This window comes from Myiozetetes cayanensis, unplaced genomic scaffold (assembly GCF_022539395.1).
Source record: "Myiozetetes cayanensis isolate MyiCay16 unplaced genomic scaffold, myiCay2020 scf14, whole genome shotgun sequence".
NCBI classification, from domain to species: domain Eukaryota; kingdom Metazoa; phylum Chordata; class Aves; order Passeriformes; family Tyrannidae; genus Myiozetetes; species Myiozetetes cayanensis.
Window position 1 is genome coordinate 20,661,616 of NW_026087048.1, and position 19,680 is coordinate 20,681,295.

A 19,680-nucleotide genomic window follows, 5' to 3' on the forward strand; every position below is an offset into this window, starting at 1 on the left:
GATTGGGCTGATGGAAAGTTTCTATCATCTCTCCTCCCTTTCTTCCCCAGGTACTTTTGCCTAACAAACACTTCATAGACTGGCAGATATTCCCTGTGTTTTGAACTAGCTACTACTGTCAGACCACTGTGTGCTAACCAGACAGTCATCTCAACTGCTTTGGGCTCCCACAGCATCTCCTCTCAAGGGCCTGGAGACCTCTCCCTTCTGCCCATAAAGGAGCAGTGGAAAGTCTGAGATAACGCCAGTAGCATCCTGTGCTAGAAGCAGCACCCACTAAGACCTCTATATTCAGATGCCTATTACAAGGATGTATTACTGGATCCTTACCTGCTTCTGAGTTTCTTCTTCCTTTGCAAGATGCAGCTATCGCAGGAGTTACCTAGGAAGGTCTGCATATGAACATGTACGAAGAGCACAGACCATGTCCGCAGAAGCTCACGCTGAGGGATCCCCCTTCTGCCCTTAACCCTATGTCCAGCCATGCCCCTTTGACTGAAACATGCTGCACTTCTTGTTCACATACATGCAGTTTCCCCACTCTCAGCAAAGAGCTGGCAATTGCTCACCATGCTCCTGTGGTCCATTGTCCATTTACCACCACATCTGCTGAGGATGTGACTCAGGTACGCCAACACCGCAAACACAAGGGAGACTGGTAAAAAGATACGTCAGGACATAGATTTTGTTTTGTCAGGAAAGAAACTACTGCAAAGTTACACACCTCTGTCTGCATAACGGGAGTAGGGTAGAGGATCTGACAGCCTGGCCTTGCCAGATTGCAGGAAAGGAAAGGAGAGGAGATAAAAATGAGTCTCAGCTTGTATTCATTTGCATCATACACTTGCTGGAGAAAGTGTAAGGTCAGACATGCGGGCTAGATGCAGCCAACCAGTATGAAGCCATCAGGGAGACAAGGAGGGTACTGACCTTACACAGCAAAAGGCCCCATGCCCCATCAGAAGAAAGAGGAATCCCTGTCATCCTGGAACAGTGCCCAGCCTGCAGGGCTTTTCACAGCAGAACCAGAGCTACTTGGAATAGAAACAGCCTCGTCTCTGAGATCAGAGAGTTTAAACTGGAGCTTGTTTTTTCTGCAGTCATAAGCCAGCAGGCACCAGCTGCAGAATTTGCCGCAGTGTGTGTGTGCGCGTGTTTCTGTGTGTGTGAGTGTGCAGCAGCCACGCTCCTCCCCTCCAACCTCACTGTGTGATCAATGACACACTGATCACAGCTCCCTCCTTTTTCCCCTCCCTACATCACTGACAGACCCAGTCTGATCGCTCTCAGTCCCCTCTCTTCTTTATTAAGAAAGCTTTTGTTGGCCTCACTACTGACTTCTTTTCATTGTTTCCTCCCTGGTTAATGAGGTTTGCTTCTTCTCTTTTCCCCTCTTACCCAAAAGAGCAGAGTCTGACAGATATTCATGGTCACATACCCTGGTCTGTTCAAAGTGCTTCTAGCTCCTGTTCTAGCTCCTCTAGCTCTGGACACCAGAAATAAAAGGCCTTGTTTTGAAATACTACAATATGTTTCAGAATTAGCATACAGATAATTTAACACTTTTAGTAAGATGTTTACTGGTGGCAACACTAACAGATGCCAGAGATACCCTATGAAAATAGAACCCCATCTGTCTGTGATTGCAAAGGTGTCATTGTCACACGGTACCACTGGCAATGCAAAAGAGCTAATGATAAAGGGACCGCTGGCTCCTTATCCCTCTGTGCTACATGGGCAGTACGGTGACGTGAAGGATGACAAAAGACCACTGCTAGGAAAAAGAAAGCACTCCAGTGTTCTCATTTCTTAAGCACAAAGTCCCTCCCTATAGCCTACCAGAAGGAAAATCAGCTCCAAGTTTAGCCACATCCCCACGCTGTTGCCCTTGAAAGGCTACATCACTCACATTTTACAGGAATCTTCCTTTTTTCCTCCCCCACTAATGGGACCCATTTGGATGCTTTTTGGTTTCCTGCAGTGGAAGAATGTAGTGTTGAGAAGCTTGAAGCCAGACTTCAGCTACTTCAAGACTACTCATGTGTGGGTGTGCAGCACCAAAAGAAAGAGAAATTGCAAAAGGGGCCTGGCCCTGTATCTCTCTTCCATCGAATCAACGGCATGACAGTCCACCTTAACAACCCTCCCCCCTGCTGCCTGGCATTAGCCTCATTCCAGCATCAGCACAGAGCGGAACAGTGATACAGACATTAATAGTCTTTCACCAAGCCTTGCCCGAAGGCATCATCTGTGAGGTGCCTTGTGCCACCTCCTCCAGCAGTACACTGTCTTCAGGAAAGATCATACAGTGATAAACCATAGTGGTGCAGGACTCCCTAAGTCCCTGATGGGCAGAATATTTTCTCTAGATTCTTCTCTAGACCTATCTTCATACATCATTCTCTGTGCTTGAGCTAAAGACACAAGTGTAACAAACAGCTGAGCAGCTGGGGAATTCGGGTTCTGTTCCTATACTCGGGCACAAACAGCTGAGAAGGGGCAGATCACAAAAAAACCAAGCTCCATCTGCAGCCACCTTCCCCTCTTGTCACTAATTCCCCTGAACCGTCAGTCGCCCCCTACTCAAACAGTATCAAATTCCAAGCCAAAAAAACCCGCAGCCGCTATGACCGCTCCTCGCAGGTGCGTTTCCTTCACCTGCGCCTCTGCCAGGGCTGCGCAGCCCCAGCAGCTCATTGGGACCGCGCAGAGAGCGCAGAGCCCAGCCAGGGCCGAATCCGCTTGCCGTCACCGATATCCCCCGCCACCTCCCCCGAGCAGCCCATCCAACCCGGCCGACCACTGTCCTCCGACCGCGAACAAAGCGCTGCCGCCTCCGTCCCGCACCCCACGGCACTGGGGGCTCCTCATTCCCGAACGCCCCGGCGCCCTCGCTACCCGCCCCAGGCCAGTGGGGAAGGAAGGTGCACCTACCATCCTGCCCGGGGAGCGGCCGGGGAGCGGCGCCGATCGGCGGCCCGGAGTGCGGCGGATGCGCCGGCACGGCCCGGGCTGCGGCGAGCGGCTGCCTTGTCACGGTGGCGGGGAGGAGCCGCCGCGCCCCCACCCCGGTGCGCAAGGCGCTTTAACCCTCTACGGGCCGCGGAGCGCCCGCAGCGGCAGGCAGGGGACTCCCCGCGGGCTGGCCTGCCCGCCCCGCTGCCCCGTGGCCAGCCCGGTGCGGCTCTGGCGCTCGGGCGGAGTCCGGGCAACGGCGAGCACCGGGCCCCCGTCCCGCGCTCCGAAATACCCGTCCCAGTTCAAACCCCCATCCGCGTCCCGAAATACCCTGTAAGGGTGAAACCCCGACCCGCGCTTCGAAACACCGGGCACGGATCAAACCCTGGCCAACATGCGTGCCGGTGCTGGCTGAACGTTTTTTCTCAACACCCTGCTGCCCAGAAGGGTGTTCCCCATCCCGCCTGGGAGGACTTCGGCTTAAGCGACTCTTGAACTGGAATCTCACGCCGCGCTCCAGCTCCAGAGCAGCTCCTCCAGTTAAAGACGAGCAACACGAACCACCCGGCACAGTCCCGGCCACCTGGGCGGTAACAGATGTGCCTGGCACCACGCACCAGCACCTGCCTGCTGGTGCACAGGGATGGGTCAGCAGTGACTTCGGCCCCCACTGGACAAACAACGAACTCAAATGAATGAGGCAAGAACGAGAGGCCGGTTTCCAGCACTGTTTTCAGATAAATCATAGAATCATAGAATTAACTGGGTTGGAAGAAACCTCCGAGATCATCAAGTCCAACCCTTGATCCAACCCCACTGTGATTACTAGATCATGGCACTCAGTGCCACATCCAGCCTCATCTTAAAAACCTCTAGGGATGGTGAATCCACCACCTCTCTGGGCAGGCCATTCCAATGCCTGATCACTCTCTCTGTAAAGAACTTCTTTCTAATAGCCAACCTAAACCTCCCCTGGTAGAGCTTAAGCCCGTGCCCCCTTGTCCTACTTATTGCCTGGGAGAAGAGATCGACCCCCATCTGCCTATAACCTCCTTTCAGGTAGTTGTTGAGAGTGATGAGATCACCCCTGAGCCTTCTCTTCTCCAGGTTAAACAACCCCAACTCCCTCATCCTCTCCTCATAGTACTCCAGGATGACAGCTCACACTGCATTCACAGGAAGGGCACACATCTCAGGCCATTTCATACAGTGACATACAACTCTGCAGCCTTTTCCTCTTCTATACCCATTGCAACAGTGACCAAATTTCACCCTTAGCAGGATATTTAGAGCAGCAAGACCTCCTTCTGTATTTTTTTATATCAATACAGTCTATTTCAAGCCGCAAAATAAGACTTTACTGTCCAATTAGGACATTTCCCGATAGTAGTAGTTGTTCCAAAATCTGTTCCTATTAACAGTCATGCTTTAAAAGTACACTTTTAAGCATAAACTAATCTGATGTCTGTAACTGGGTTAAAAGCTTTTGAATATACAAACAGGTCGATTTGTTATCTTCCATCCATGATCTTGTTTTATAAGGAAACAATGTTGTTTCATTAATATTGTGGCATGCTCTTATGTCGTTTGCCTCAAAATCTTTTTTATATGCCATAAAAATTCACCATCTTCCAACTGCTGTTGAGAGTTGACATCAGAAATAGCTATCTCTATGAAATTAATGCCTGAAGGTTGATGCATCTATTGTCTCTAATTTACCTCTCACTTTCCACTCTTGGTTACATGTTCAGGCCACAGCAAACTGGAGTGCATCTTCTTGTGCTTTTCAAGTGTTTTTTTGACAAAGAAAAGTCACTTAAGAGGTATGGTGGTTTTCACCAAGTACAGTTCTTCAGTATATGTGTACTGCTCAACCAGCAAGACCCTTTTCAAAACTGAAGAGGTTCTCAAAGCAGCTGCTGCCTTTACCCCACACCTGTTCTAAAAGTGGCCTAAGAAGCCTCCTGCATGCATGTTCTTTGAGGCAGCCCTCCTGCCTTTGTGAGCAGCTAACAGTCGCAGATAATCTCTTTTTAGCTTGTGAAGAAAACAACAAACTATCACTTAACAAAAAGTTTAAAAATAGTAATCAAAAGCAGAATAAAAAGGGTACTAACAAGGAAGACACTCATCGATCTTCAAGGCTCTTCCAGTTCCTAAAAAGAGGGCACTGAGCTTCTAGTTTCAACTTCCACCTTTCTAAAGCCATGGAGACCTACAGAGCTATGATCAGGAACATTTCCATTTCTTCAGTCCTTCAGGAAATCAGCAGACTTGTCTGACAGTTACAGGACCTCACAGAACAGGCACCAGAACCAGTACTGAGGTGAGGCTCATTGATGTTCAATTCCAAAGACCATTCAAACACGGAAATAAAGACACTATTATTTTCTGATGCAAGGACATATTTATTTCAGCTACTGAATTAGAAAAGAGAGGTGGAGCTTTTCCCACTTACGCTAAAAAAACCCAAAACACCTTTGTCCATTTTGTCAAACAACAGTCACCAAATCACTATGGTTTGAAACAAAGATCCTGTCTTTTGGCTGAAGAATTCTCTTCCCTGTCCACAGGGCTTTGAAAAGGCCTCAAAGCATCCTGTGATGTTCAGAGTAGTTCCTTTCTGACTAGGATATGGAATTAAATCTGGAATTAAATTGTTAACAATGTGAACACATATTTCATCACTACACACCTGAGTCAGTATCACATTGTCAGGAATGTTCTGGATCATAAATTTTAAGAAGCTGTAGACAGGCTCTTCCCTCAGGGTAGCATAAATATGAAGTCTCTTCTTAAAATGTTTTTCTGTTATTTTCAAAGCTTAGGGTGGAACCAGGGTCACATCTCCATGTTTTTCTCTACTATGATGTTTAAAACATTTTTATAAGAGTGAAGGCTGTGTCTTTATGAACTATGAGATCTCCAAAACTATAGCTAAAGCATAAGACTAACAATGACTCTAGAGGTCATGCTTCTCTGAACAACAGCTCTGAACTGCCCACTGTCTTAAGCTCAAATACATTTGATTTTCTTCACAACTTTAGGTCAAAGGTTTTAATGAAAAAAGAGATTCTAATGAAGAGTATACTATCTTCTGAAAAGTCTTGCAACAAAGAATAACCACGGCCTGACCCAGCCTGAGCAGCCCAGGTATTAAATTTGAGTTAAATATATTTATTTCCCCACACCTCTGAGTGAAAAGCAGAGTTCGGAACGGCACAGACTCCAACCTCTCTGTTAGTCTGCACACCACTTCATAGTTCTCCTTGCACACAGCTCTTACCACTGCACACAGGACAGAAAAAAACCGCTGAGAAGAACAAGGATTTATTTGCATTTGTCCTCTTGGAAGATTTTTTAGCTTTGACTATCCAGTTACTGACTTCCACGGACTATCTGCTTTCAGTCAACCAAAAGAACTGATGACTTGTTCAAGTCTTAGGCAAATCACTTCTAAAATCCTCTTGATTATCTTAATTTCTATCTAAGTGCAGCAATTTTTACTCTTCTACAGGCTTTACTAGGATGTTTCTAAAGGATACTCGTTTTTGCTGAATACTGCATCTTTCTCTGCAACTGTTTAGTGAGGCTTCCCTACTTCCTATCTCCTTTTTTATTTACAGATATTTGTATCTTTTTAATCTCTATGGTTGCTTAAATTCTGACTAAATGTTTGTTTCCCACTGAAATGCAGTGACAGTCCTTTGGTTGTCTCTATAGTTCTATTTAAAGAAACCTTTGGTCCCTAAATTATTTTATTCTTTCAGCTGCTTTGCAGGTCCAATACAGTTACATATTTAGGCTCCTCTTTCTTAATTTGAGAATGATCTCTTCATCTTTCTGATGCTTCAGGGCCCAAGGAGTGATTATTATCTGAGCTATTGAGAATTAGCAGCTCTAATGTGGATTTTGCAAGTTTGAAGGTGGATAGCCCAAATCATCCATTCCCTTTATTTTTTTATTATTTTCTTCACTAAATAAGGTTTTATGTTTGTGGTAATAGCATCCCTAATGCAGGTCCACAGAGACTGTCAGCACCTGCTACCAGCCTCTTTTCCAATTCCTACTTTAAACAAATTCATGAACCCTGTGAGTTTCCTGTGCCAACACTCTGGTCCCTCTTGTCCCAGAAAATAAGCTTTTAAAAATGGTGATCCTAATTTAACTCAGCAACTGAAAAGCTTTAGGGAAAATGACAGAAGATGACCTGTCTAGAACTCTCAGTGGAAAGGATAAAGAGGTTTATAAATCAAGGCTGTGAAACTGGAGCAAACATGAGCAGTACTAAAAAGCCAGAAGGAACACAAAGAGAGGGACTGAGGCAAATACCAGAGCACAGTGAGAACAGCAGTGTGTTTCTGTATGAGTGCAGCACAAGTCCTTAGCACCCAGAAGAGTGGCAATGAGGGAGGAGGGACCAGGATCAAATTCCAGTGATTTCCTAGCGACACAGGGATAAAACCCTAGTGTTTTCCTAATTACATCGAGTTCAAGGAAAGTCTTCTTCAAAAGTGTTTTTAATAAGCAGCATACATCTACCTGAAGAGAAACCCATGCCTTCTACCAGCACTAGAGTTGGCTGTACTTCTCAGCAGCCTGGGCCAGGGCCAGCACCAGCACCCAAAGGCACCCACACACACACAAGTTTTCCGTATCTCTCTCTCCACAGACACAGAGAGCAAAGGAGAAGGGAGAAGCCAAGTCTGCCACTGAAAGCAAGTCAGGTAATCAAGGCAATGTGAGAGAAGCTACAAGAGCCGAAACCTGGTGCAAGATTCCTCTTCCTGCAGAATGTATTTTTTTTCTTTCCAGACACATCTAACTGCCTCAGATCACAATCCTACTCTGAAACAGACAGTAATGTCTTGTAAAAGGTACCAGTTGCCCCAAGAAGGCTTGGATTCCTGGGAACCTGCTGTTTTAACTCTGTCTCCAAGGCCTGAAGGGAGGCAGAAAGGCTGTTAACATCCTTACAGAGGACAGTGTCAGGCCAGAGGCACTGATTCAGCAGGTGCCCTGCCAGTTATCCAGGCAGCGGATTCCATGCTGCTCTACAGACAGGGAACTGGTAGGACAGCTCAACAAAATCACAGCAGTATCCTAGGAAAGAGGTAACAAGTATCAGTGGCAACAGTGAAGATGATGCAAATGGCAGGCAGGAGCTAAGCCTGACAGAGAAAGGCTGGGGAGAGGGTAGAGTGGGATTTAGAATTGGCAGTGGCACAGGTAAAATTTCCAAGACAACATAAATTTGGGAAAGTTGACAACACTCTGGATATACTGCCATGTTTACATGACTTAGCGAATGACTGTTGAGGAGTTGCTTAAAAAAAAGGTACTTTTTTATTAACCCATACCAGGGGTTAATAAAAGCACCAGGGGTGCCTTGTTTTTCATGTAAGATTTAGAACTGGAAACCAAGATGTTGAAATGCAGGCATTTTCCTGTAAGCAATGCAAAACAGCTCTGCCACATTCTGTGAAGCTGCAGAACCCATGACTTGTCAGGTTCAGGTAGATTTAACAGATATTCTTTGGAGGCTTCTCTCACAGTTAATCCAGATCTGAAGACGAGCTAAAAATTCTAGGAAAAACTAAAAACCACGGGACCTAGTTGCTACTACATGTAAAGATATAACAGAAATAACCATATGCTATGATTTCAGAACAGGAATTGCTCTTCCAGGCATATTTTAAATTTGGAGAGATAAAATGTTAGTCCCTCCAAACTAGTGCTGGTAAATTGTGTGTATGTTTGGGATGTTATGGTTATTAATCACTTTCTGCTTATAAGACCTGCTAGTCAAGAAAAAACAAAAATATGAGAAATAGGCAAATTTCTTTAGATGTGATCAAATGGGACATCCATTTCAGGCACTGTTCCCTCTTGGGTTTATGCTCTCCTGTATGATGAGATCAGCACTGCAGCACATGCTTTCCTGCAAGGGTGTATCTCAGTTGAAATCAGAGAGGGAAACTAAATGGAGGAGAGGGGGGAAAGAAAAAAAAATCAATAACAACTTTGAATTATTCATGCCCATGAAAGAGGAATAAAAATACAAGCAAATACCATCTTTAGAACAGTAATCCCAGGAGGATTTTCTTTATAGGAGTCTAACTGTCTACAGCAGGTTTTTCTACAGAATCATTAGTACTCACTAAAATTTCAGAGGCAAAGAAGTAGGATTAAGTCAAACCCAAACCATTCACTTACCTGAAGGCAAATTGTGAATAGCCATTACCAATTTCCACAATAGCTATTGTCAAAGTGAAGACAGACAAAATCCAGAATAGCCTTCAGTTTACAAAAATATGAATTAAACAAGTGGGCTCAGGTCATCTGAAAGAAATACATCTTTGTCCTATTATATTGGTCAGAGGTCTTTTCCTTTTTGTTTTTTTAACCATCAGAAATTTAAGTCTCATCCAGCTCAACTATCCTAAAAAGTTCTACAGATAAAGACCAATATCACTGGGGAAACCCCCACTGTTTTACATGGATTCAGAATGCATTCCACCAAAGCCATTTAACAAAGGCCTGAGAAACTTAAAACATTGAGTTATTCCCAAGATACAACCTCAAGGACAGCCCAGACTTAGTATTTCTTTCAAAAAGAAAACAAAGAAAAAATATTCACATCTACCAGAACACGAAGTACTAAAGAAAACAAAACAACAAAATATGTTTGTTTTACATTGTGTCCTGAAGAAAGGTCCAACCCTTCCCCAATGATCTCATCATTATTTTCCTTTTCTATTCAATTAAAGGGTTAATCTCTCAAGGTCCATTCAAAGAGATCCTGACCCCTCAAATCCTTCTGTATGACAGAGAGTACAGCAGGACTGGCTCAGCTCAATGCACTCCCTCTGTCCTTGAAGGATAAAAGAGATTGTTCCAGGACAAATCCAGTTATTCTTTGCCTCTGTATACACTTCAAGACTGAATTCCATGAACTGCCAACAACATTTAACCACAAGGTCTGGTTTTAGCAGCAGGGCAAGTTCTAAATTCAGAATTCACGACTGCGATGATTTCAACTCTAGGAGCTTTGAGCGAAGAAACTTGCAAAATTGGAAAGTTAGTTGCCCATGGAGATAAAATGCAGAGAACAAAGGAGAAAGCTCACCAAGCATTATTTTTGCCTGTGTCATGTATAAGGACATTATAATTCTTAGTAGAAAATAACTGTACTGGTTTATTTCTAGTTGATAAATTATATCAACAGTCTGGTTTGTGAAGACTTACTCTCAAATAAGCATGTGTGCATTGGGAATTCTCCCACTAGCATGGTACTGACAGCTTTGCCAGCAGCTCCCACACATACCAGTCCTAAGGGATGATGGGAGAGGGAGCAGGTGGACCGCAGCAGTGACCTGTGCTGGCTCAGCTTTCCACCACAGCAGTGTCTCACTCCCCCTACAGCAGAGGAGCCCCATACAGAACACCTAAGGCAGACAGATCATTCTCTATCATTTCCCCCCATGACAGCAGGAATTCTTGGCTGTGTTGAACATTTTCCTTTAATGAACATGTGTGCCTAGTATTCTGTTTAGGCACAGTCCTCTTCATAAATGACTCAGATTCTGCACTCAAAAAGATACTGAGTAAGTTTGCTGATGATACTAAATTGAGAGGAGTTGTTAACTCCCTCGGAGGCAGGGAGGCTCTGCAGAGGAACCTTGCCAAATTAGAGGGGTGGGCAATCACCAGCCATATGAAGTCTAACAAGGGTAAGTGTTGGATTCTGCACCTGGGATGAGGCGACCCTGGATGCACAGACAGACTGGGGAATAGGAGGCTGGAGAGCAGCTGTGGGAAGGGACCTGGGGTTCCTGGTCAATGCCAAGTTGAATATGAGTCAGCAGTGCCCTGGCAGCCAGGAGGGCCAACTGTGTCCTGGTGGGCATCAGTCAAAGCATTGCCAGGTGATCAAGGGAGGTGATGGTCCCACTCTACTCTGCACTGGGACAACCTCACCTCAAGCCCTGGGGCCAATTTTGGGCACCACAGTATAAGAAAGATCTAAAGCTGTTAGAGAACATCCAAAGGGGAGTTACAAAGATGGTGAAAGGCCTTGAGGAGAAGCCATGTGAGGAGTGGCTGAGGGCACTTGGTCCATTCAGCTGGAAGAGACTGAGGGCAGAGCTCATCAGGCTCTCACAAGGGGAAGCAGAGGGGCAGGCACTGATCTCTTCACTCTTGTGGCCCGAGGGAACAGCTGGAGCTGTGTCAAAGGAGATTTTGGTTGGATCTCAGGAAAAGGTTCTTCCCCCAGAGGGTAGTTGTGCACTGAACAGGTTCCCCAGGGCAGTGGTCACGGTCCCAAGGCTGCCAGAGCTCAAGGAGCATTTCAACAACACTCTCAGGGACATGGGATGTCCTGTACAGGCTCAGAAGTTGGACTTGATCTTCGTGAGTCCCTTCCAACTCAGAAGATTCTATGATAATTACCCATGGTCTATAACAGACCAATGATGCATTTAAATAAAAGAAGAACACCTTACCTAAAAGGGTATATAACACAAAAATCATAACACCTCCCCCAAAAAAACCCCAAACAATAGCTGAAACATGCATTTAGTTTAAAACAAAAACAGGTAGTGAATTAAATTTTCTTCGCAGTGTTCTTAGTATTCCAAAGCACGAGCTCAGGAATTAACCCATTTGTTCCACTACTGTTTCATACAGACCAGCAGGATAAAGGAAAAAAAAAATTACAGATGGATTAGGGATCTGGTGTAGATCCTCTGCAGTAACGAGTTATAGCAAGAAATAAGGTAAAGCTAATGGCCTGTCCACACAATCCCCCAAAGTTTCCAAATCAGCCAGCACGGCATTCTACTATACAGAAGAGAATGAAAATAAGTTGGTACTTCAAAAGCAAGATGCCTCTAGGCACAAGCCCTTAATGATCCCCATCAACTCCACTTCAGAATTCCTGATTTTCTAGCACAAGGAAAACCATAATTTCTCAGTATCAAGCAAAAAGCACATCATCTCAGATTACCCAGGAAAAAAGTAATATCAGATCAGGAGGGGAACACAGTGCCTCTGGTCTGAAATGTTAGATTCTTACACGGGGAGAAAAGAGGCACGTGTTCCAGCAATGCCGCGGTTAATAAAGCAAGGCAAAATCCTGGAACAGAGCCAGTCAGACTGAGGGACATCTGTTTTCTAAGGAGCTAGGAATTATGGTATTAAAATTAAAATAGCACATGACAACAATTAATCTCAGTGCAAAATAGGATTAACAGGCACTGTCCACACTGTTTTTTTTCACTCTTTTGAATATGGACCTAGTAGAAGACTTTATTTCCAAAAACAGCAGCTCAGATTCTAGATGAGATCATTCCAGGAGTTCCGTTGGGTCCCACTGGCTGTGCAGGGTGCAGCAGAGCAGCAGCAGCCCCCGCAGGCTTGTCCTCCTTGCCAAGGGCCTGCCACCATTGCCACGGTGCATGAGCACCTAGCGCTGATGGCATGGCCTTTTTCTCTGGCATCTGGCACATTAATGCTACCCATTACTCTGCACTGTGAGATAGGGCACATTTGCTGTCTGTAAGTGGCTTTCCATCCCATGAAGCCACCATGGGAAGTACAGCAGAATCTGACAGCCAAACCATGAGATTAAATTCAGTAACGGCTCAGCCTTGGTCCTCAGCCCCTGAATGACAGCAGCGTGGAGCACCCAAAGCTACTGAGTACAACACTTGGGTAAACAGGAATTGAGAGCAGCTAGTCAGAGACCCAGCCCATGAGCCCACACCACTACTGGGGATTCTTTAAAAGCAAAGGAAGGGAGTTGGGAAGCTGCATTCACAGCACGGTAGAGGGAAACAGACCAAAAAAATCTGTCAGAAAATTATACACAGCTACTGAAACTGTCACATGTTAAAGATTATTTTCCTACTTAATCCTCCTTCCCCTTGGTTCATCTTGTTTGTCTTAGCAAGGTCCAGTTGACAAGGACTGGAAAAGCCTACTCTAAGCCACTGCATTAGGGATACTAGAGAAAAGTGCACAGAGCCATGGCAAAATAATGATACACAACACATTCACAAGGTTTTCCTTACCAAAATCCAGATGTGACTGATGCCAGAAGCCCAGTAGGATTCACAAAAAAAACCAAACCAAAAAACAAACACCAAAAAAACTAAAACCCAAACCACCCAAAGCTCGTATTAACTTCTAATAAGTATATCTAGTTCCAATACCTCTGCTAAACATGGAGCAATGTGAAGACTCCAAAAGCAGCATGTTGTCTTATTTGGGAGGTCCCTCTGTCATGGCAGCTACTGTGCTTACAATGCATATGGCCACCAAGAGAATGGTGCCTTTGTCAAGCTAAAAAAAAGTCACTGCAACACAAAAAAAAATAAAGCCAAACCCCCAAGTAACAATAACTCTCCTCCCTGCCCTTATTCTGTGTGCAACTACTGTGATGGACAACACAAAATAGTTATTAGAGCATGGTTTAAAGAACCGTTCTGCATCATACAGATCATCCATTAACTGTTATAAAATTAACAGCTTTCAGTCACTGGACAAGATGGAGAAAATGTCTTCAACTGCCTTTGCTGGTTTTCTGCTGGCATTGAGTGGAAGCACATGTGTGTCCCTGCCTCCTTTTTTTTTTTTTTTTGGTCATAATTAGCTCACTCTGAACTTTTGAACACTTCTTATTAAAAAAACAATAAACAGAGAATAAATCCATCAATGAATCCATAAATCATCAATGAAAACACTTCTCTAGGCAAAAAAACCCAAACAAACAAAAACCAAAAAACCAAAAGACCAAAACCAAGAAAACCCGGAAGCATTAAAATAGGTTACAAACTAAAAGATGGCAGGTGTCTTGCTGACGAAAAAAAATTAAAAAACCCCACACCTGCAACCCTTGAAATGCCTGAGTGGTCAGAACAACAGAACTGGGTGCTCACAAAGGTCAGAAAAAATGCCACCTGCACACTCAGATGCTGAGCCCTAACAGCCATTGCAGCTTTCCATCAAGAGGCCCCAGCTTTCAGCCCCTGGGCCAGAACACTGTGTGCTATTGTCCCTTATGAAGATCACAAAGTGTTGTGTCTATCCATTCAGGTTTAGCACAGATAACCAAAACGATTAAAATGTTCGAACATGGCATTATCATAATAGTCTCAGAAAGACATTGCCAATTTAGAAAAAAAAATAAAATAGAAAAAAAAGTCAAAGCCAGGAGATTGGGTTATTACTTCTCAAATGGTAGAAGCTAGGGAGCACCTAGGAAAGCTTGATCACATAAAAATAGAAGAGGAATTTCTTCTTCAGATAGCAATCAGTGAATTTCAGAAACTTGCTGCTGCACATGACTGTGGAGGCAGACAGCATTCGTAGAGTCTACATTCAAGAGGAATCAAACAGCTTTTACTAGAAGGAGTTGCTCATGGTCTGAGCATCCCCAATTCTAGCATTGTGCATAGATGGGGAGGGACCTATGAGGGGGGAAGGGGAATCAATGGCACTTGGTAGACCCCTGATCTGAACCAGTGAGGCATTTCCTTTGGTCTTACTTGCTTTTAAAAAGTTGAACAGATTTTTCCCCTCAATATTCATCAGAGGAGCTTAACAGAACCAGAGCAGCTGTGAAAAATCACTTCTTCCATAGGAATGATGCTTCCCATGAACAGATCTGTATGATTTATTGAAGCCTCAGCAATTTCAAATGTACAATAAATACATACAGAAACGTGAGTCGCACAGGGTCAATTTAAAGCTTACATGAATTTTAGGGCAAGAAAAGCACCGTTTGCCCTTTCAGTCAGTAACACCATTTGGGCAGAACAGACAAAAGCAAGAAACTGTTGTTTGCTGAGCCTCTGCCCAGCTTAAGTGCAAAATAGCTCATTGAGGTTCTGATTTCTTATCTTCCCCCATAACTTTTAGGTGTCATAGTGAAACCACAGCACTCATGGCAGGCACAAAGGAACAGTTTGAAATACAAAAGGCAAACAGACTAAGCCTAACAACTCCTTGGCCCAACCCGATAAAGCAGGGCCAGTATGCTGGTATCAGATATGTGAAATGCAGACCAGTGTTATTTGTCAAAGCGAATTCTGAGGACATGCATTGTCCAGAGAAGCTCTCTTACCATTAAAACACCTGCTAAAGATGGTAAAAGCAGCATTTTGAAAAAAAGTTTTATATATATGGTCTTACATGTTTTCGGTTTTGTGCTATCTTGTTTTAAAACTAAGCTCTGCAGGTCAAATTGGGCCAGAAACATCCAGTAAATATTCCTGTTCTGTATTTGAAAGAAACAAAAATATATTTTAAAGACAATCAAATTTGAACAGCAATGGTGGTGGGAGATTGCAGTAATCAGACCAAGCACATGAAAAAGATAATTTCTGTACAAGATCCAAGAGTGACTAAGAAGTTCTCAGATTCCAATCTGAACTCCAGTGCTCTGGCATTTAAGTCCTAGAAGACTGGAAAACTCATCAGCTGCAAAGATTCAAATAGAACACTAAATTAATGTCAATCAGCGTGGCTTTACAGAAAATACGACCTTACTTCCTAATAAAAAACAAATAAGCTTGTCAAAATCTCAAAGGTTGTACTGATATAGTGCAATCATTATTTCATAAGGCATGTCATATAAGTCCGCAATGTGATTCATGCTGCTCACTGTATCCACAGACAACTTGAAAAGGAGAAAAGAACAATGCTTGGGATTGTTGCAGCCACATGTACCAACATGGGCTGCACTTACAGCATGGGAAACTGTATTTTAGGAGACTGCAATCCATGGGATCTTTGAGGCCATGCTCAGTGTGGTTACTGTGAGTAAATACGGCCCTCAAGCATATGAGGAAGAAGCACAGGAGCTGACACGTGCTTGCTTTTGGATTTCTCTGGTCTGAAGTATGTTGGCAGACAAAAGGTACAGGACAGTTAATTGCTCAAGGATTACAATTCACATCCAAAGTTCAGAGAATCATTGTTGCATCTGTGGAAAAAAAAAAATAGCGCTAGCCACTGACTTTTTTTTGTATCTGAACATGCAAATTAAGGATATAGCAGTCCTTTTATTAACAGCCAAGAGCTGAACAAAATCCATCACTGAATGATCTATGTTACAGAAGTCTCTCCAGCAAGAGGCCACAGCTGTGGGGAACATGTACTTTCACTGTAATTTAATTTTCACAAGCAATTGGTCTTTTGCCTCTTGTCTAGAACAGCTTTTGCTTGAATACACAGCCTTATCATCTGTACTATCTAGGAGCTACGATTTGAATGAACAAGGTAGCTTTTTTTACAGTCACACACTTGATACTAATCACTGAAGACTAACTCAGCAGTGCAGAGGAAAAAGCATACGGCAAAAACTGACACTCCAAGCCATTCCACATTCCAGGAAGAAGATGAATCACTTGCCGAAGTAAAAACATTGACCTAGGAGATATTTGTTACTGTAAAAGGAAGATCAAATGCAGACTTTGAGACTAAGATGTGTATGGTGGGCTTGTGTATTTGCCTTTGCATTGATACCTTGGAGTTTTGATGTTTTGATTGGGCGAAAATCATTATAAAAACTGTGGACATCTGTATTTCGGGAGCACGTGCTGAGGGTATTCCAGAAATCCTGGGGGCTCATTAAAACTTTTGTATCCTTATCTTATCTCCTACCTAATTTGGCTTGGAGTCTTTTTTTCCCCACAGCCATTTAGGCAACAGCATCCTATCACACTTGTAACTTAATACCAACCTGGTTTGTGCCAGGAGTAAAATTCCCTGTCCTTTCACTGTTGCAAAGCTGAATTCACAGAAGCACAGAACAGCCCAGGTTGGAAGGGATCCTCAAAAAATAATCTGTTCAACTTTTCATGGGAAAAGACACAAATTGTTTTATCTAGCACCCTGTCCAATTACATCCTGAAAACCTCCAGTGATGAGGACTCTACCATGACCCTGGGGAGATTTCTTCCTGTGACTGATTGTTCTCACAGTAGAAAAAAAAAATTTTACTGAACTGAATACTCTGCCAATGCAACTTACAGTCTGCTCCTTGTGAAGGGAAAGTCTCCATCCTCTTTGTAGCTGCCTGTATGCTCCAGAGAGGCAGTAAAACAGACTCTTCTCCTAGTCTGAGTTAAAAGCCTTCTAGGAATGCTCATCTAAAAAGGCAGCTGCCTTTAGGAACTGTAATGTAACTTTGCCGCATTCTCAGTAAGCTGGGGCAGATATATCTGTATCCTCAATTGGCACTAAATGTAAAACAAAGGCATCAGTAGGATGTGAAGGATGAGTATTAGGTTCAACATGAAAGGTTTCAGAGCCTGAAGGCCATCTGCCTGCAAGGCATCTAGTTATTAGACTCTTACACAAGCCCTGATGGCTTTCAGCACAAAGCATTAAGTTTGCAAAGAAAAATGCAAGCTAGTACTCAAAAGTGTTTAATAGTTCTCATAATCCTTTTACAGAGGCAAGAAAGTATACATCAATGTTTCATTATTTCAAGAATTTGTTCCATCAAATTCAACCTGAATGGTGTTTTTTTAATCACTTGATTTTCAATTATGTCATTAGCTATTTATAAAAAGTTTTTTGAAGGCCAACACAGAGTATGATTTGAGAGAAAAGATCACTGGGATGGCCATTGAGCTAATTTAAACCCCCTAGTCAGACTGAAAGCAGCTGCTAATATTCGCGGAGTTAAGTGTGCTGCTAAGCACATCAGAAACAGGAGCAGCTGAGAGTAGGCTACACTTTTCCTTTCCCCAAAAATGTACTAGAGCAAAAAGAGATACTGTGCAGAGCTAGCAGGAATGTGTAGTCCCACGGGAAACTCTGTAGAGGTGCAGTGATGACGAGGGGCTCTGAGGAAGAGTGGTGGCATGCTTAGTACCATGTTAAGCTGCAAGCCTCCAGTTCAGGACCAAGTCTCTACAGACAGTTTACATCAGAATTTCTGTTTACTACCCATCCTTCTCTCAGTAACTTCTACATACCAAAGCTTGGCCCCTAATTCTGTGGCCTATAGGTTTCCTTAAACAGACTTCGGGGACTTCGATTCCCCAAACATTTTGCCTGGTAGACTAAATCACTTATCTGTAAGTTTGCTGGTCTCTTTAGAGAGCTACAAGACCTTTGAAAAGCAGAACTTCCCTTTGCAGAACTCCTCCCAGGTAGACACAAATCCTGACTTTTATTATAATTGCTGCTGATTTGCTCAGTAGGCCTGGTAGTTGGTTAACAGACTTGCAGTTCCCCAGATCCCTTATGAACTGTCTTCATAGACTGGTAACATGTGCATCACCCTTTGCTCCTCAGGAACCCAGCAAGGGAAGTGAGTGGGATATGTTTTGGTAATATTAAGCCAGATATTTCAACTCTGACTTCGAAGAATTCTTGGGTAAATGTTATACTCACAGTAACTTATTAGTGCTTTGGTCTATTTGTACCATAGGCCCTGTTACAGCTGCTTCAAATCGAGACAGATCTTCTGCTGAGTGTTTCAACTGATATGTTTCATACACAGTATTTTAATCCCTAAAGTGCATACACAAGTACACACTGCCTTGCAAGGAGGGTGACTTTTCATCCCCATGTTAAAAAGTGACAGGAAAGTTGAGACCTCTCAGTCAGTGGTACATTTGAGAAGAGTCCAGGTACTTTCTTTCACAGTTGTCCATTAGGAGAACAGCCTTCTCAACTGGAAAAATACATTCAGAAGCTTTGATGAGAGAGTAAAACATACAGTGAGCTATAAGACAGTCTTATATAAAACAGATTTCCCAACAGTGTCATCTATGCTTACTATAGTAACTTATACATTACATAAAAGTATTATAACCAGAGTTAAAGCTTTTAACAAGCTAGGCAAGCACACTTTCTAACTGTTAATGTGATTTTTTATAATGCTGTTATTCATTGTTCTCAGAAAGGGAGATAGGCCTTCAAGAAGAGGAATTCAGTCATTTGACTACTCTTATATACTACTTGCATAAATAGTAAATAGCTAATGAAGTAAAACTATATTGTGCCACCTCAATAAGGTACAGAAGCTGGACAGACGGATTCCAACTTACTAATTTAATAGGCTTTTTAACAGTACATGTTTCTATTCAATGCTATTCTCTGTAATAAGATATGTAATTCTAAGTTAAATTCATTGCATCCAACATACCTTTAAGATGGTTCTTTAGCATTCAGTTCTGCAGAATCCTGGGCAAACAAGTCACTAATTGAATCACAACCAGTTTTATCCTGTTGTTGTTGGTTTGGGGTTTTTTTGTTTGGGGTTTTTGATTGTTTGCTTGTTTTTGTTTTTTGTTTGTTTGTTTCCCCCCTCTCCCCCAACAGAAATAAAAGTCAATGCCTATAAACCAAAAAGCTGACCTTTGACTTCAGAAGAAAACTGAGCCAGATGTCTGGTTACAAAGAGCCGCAGTTGCTGATTCAGGTCACAGTAGAAGGTATTAATGTTCCAGGAACGAATTCCTGGGAAAAAAAAAAAAAAAAAAAGAAAAAGTGAGCTGACATTTCATCTACTCCAGAAACTTAAGCAGAGAAAGAGAAGTTAAGAGGACATACAAGGACCAGTGATGCTCTTCTAGAGGAGCATACTTAGGATCAAGAAAGCCTTCAGAAGCAGAGGGCTGTAGGATGCTTACCTTCCATAAAACATTTCTCCCTCAAGGACATGCAGTGAGCAAATTTTTATTCAACTTAGGCTTC

At 43.3% G+C, this 19,680-nt stretch overlaps 1 protein-coding gene across 6 annotated transcripts in view; it reads right to left on the reverse strand.

The window, feature by feature from the left end:
• The window catches only part of MAP1A (microtubule associated protein 1A), a 55,245-nt gene that overhangs the window by 31,216 nt on the left and 4,349 nt on the right, over window positions 1-19,680 (reverse strand). Inside the window, exons 1-2 of one of the 6 annotated variants that reach the window (XM_050309723.1) lie at window positions 931-1,092; window positions 725-770 (exon numbers count right to left, since the gene is read on the reverse strand). In XM_050309723.1, the coding sequence (XP_050165680.1) occupies window positions 725-770; window positions 931-984 (100 nt within the window). In that variant the 5' untranslated portion in view covers window positions 985-1,092. Of the gene's footprint in view, window positions 1-330; window positions 383-569; window positions 610-724; window positions 771-930; window positions 1,093-2,934; window positions 3,067-19,341; window positions 19,444-19,680 lie in introns of those variants that run through there. The other 5 variants (XM_050309724.1, XM_050309721.1, XM_050309727.1 and 2 more) reach the window with 5 other exon arrangements.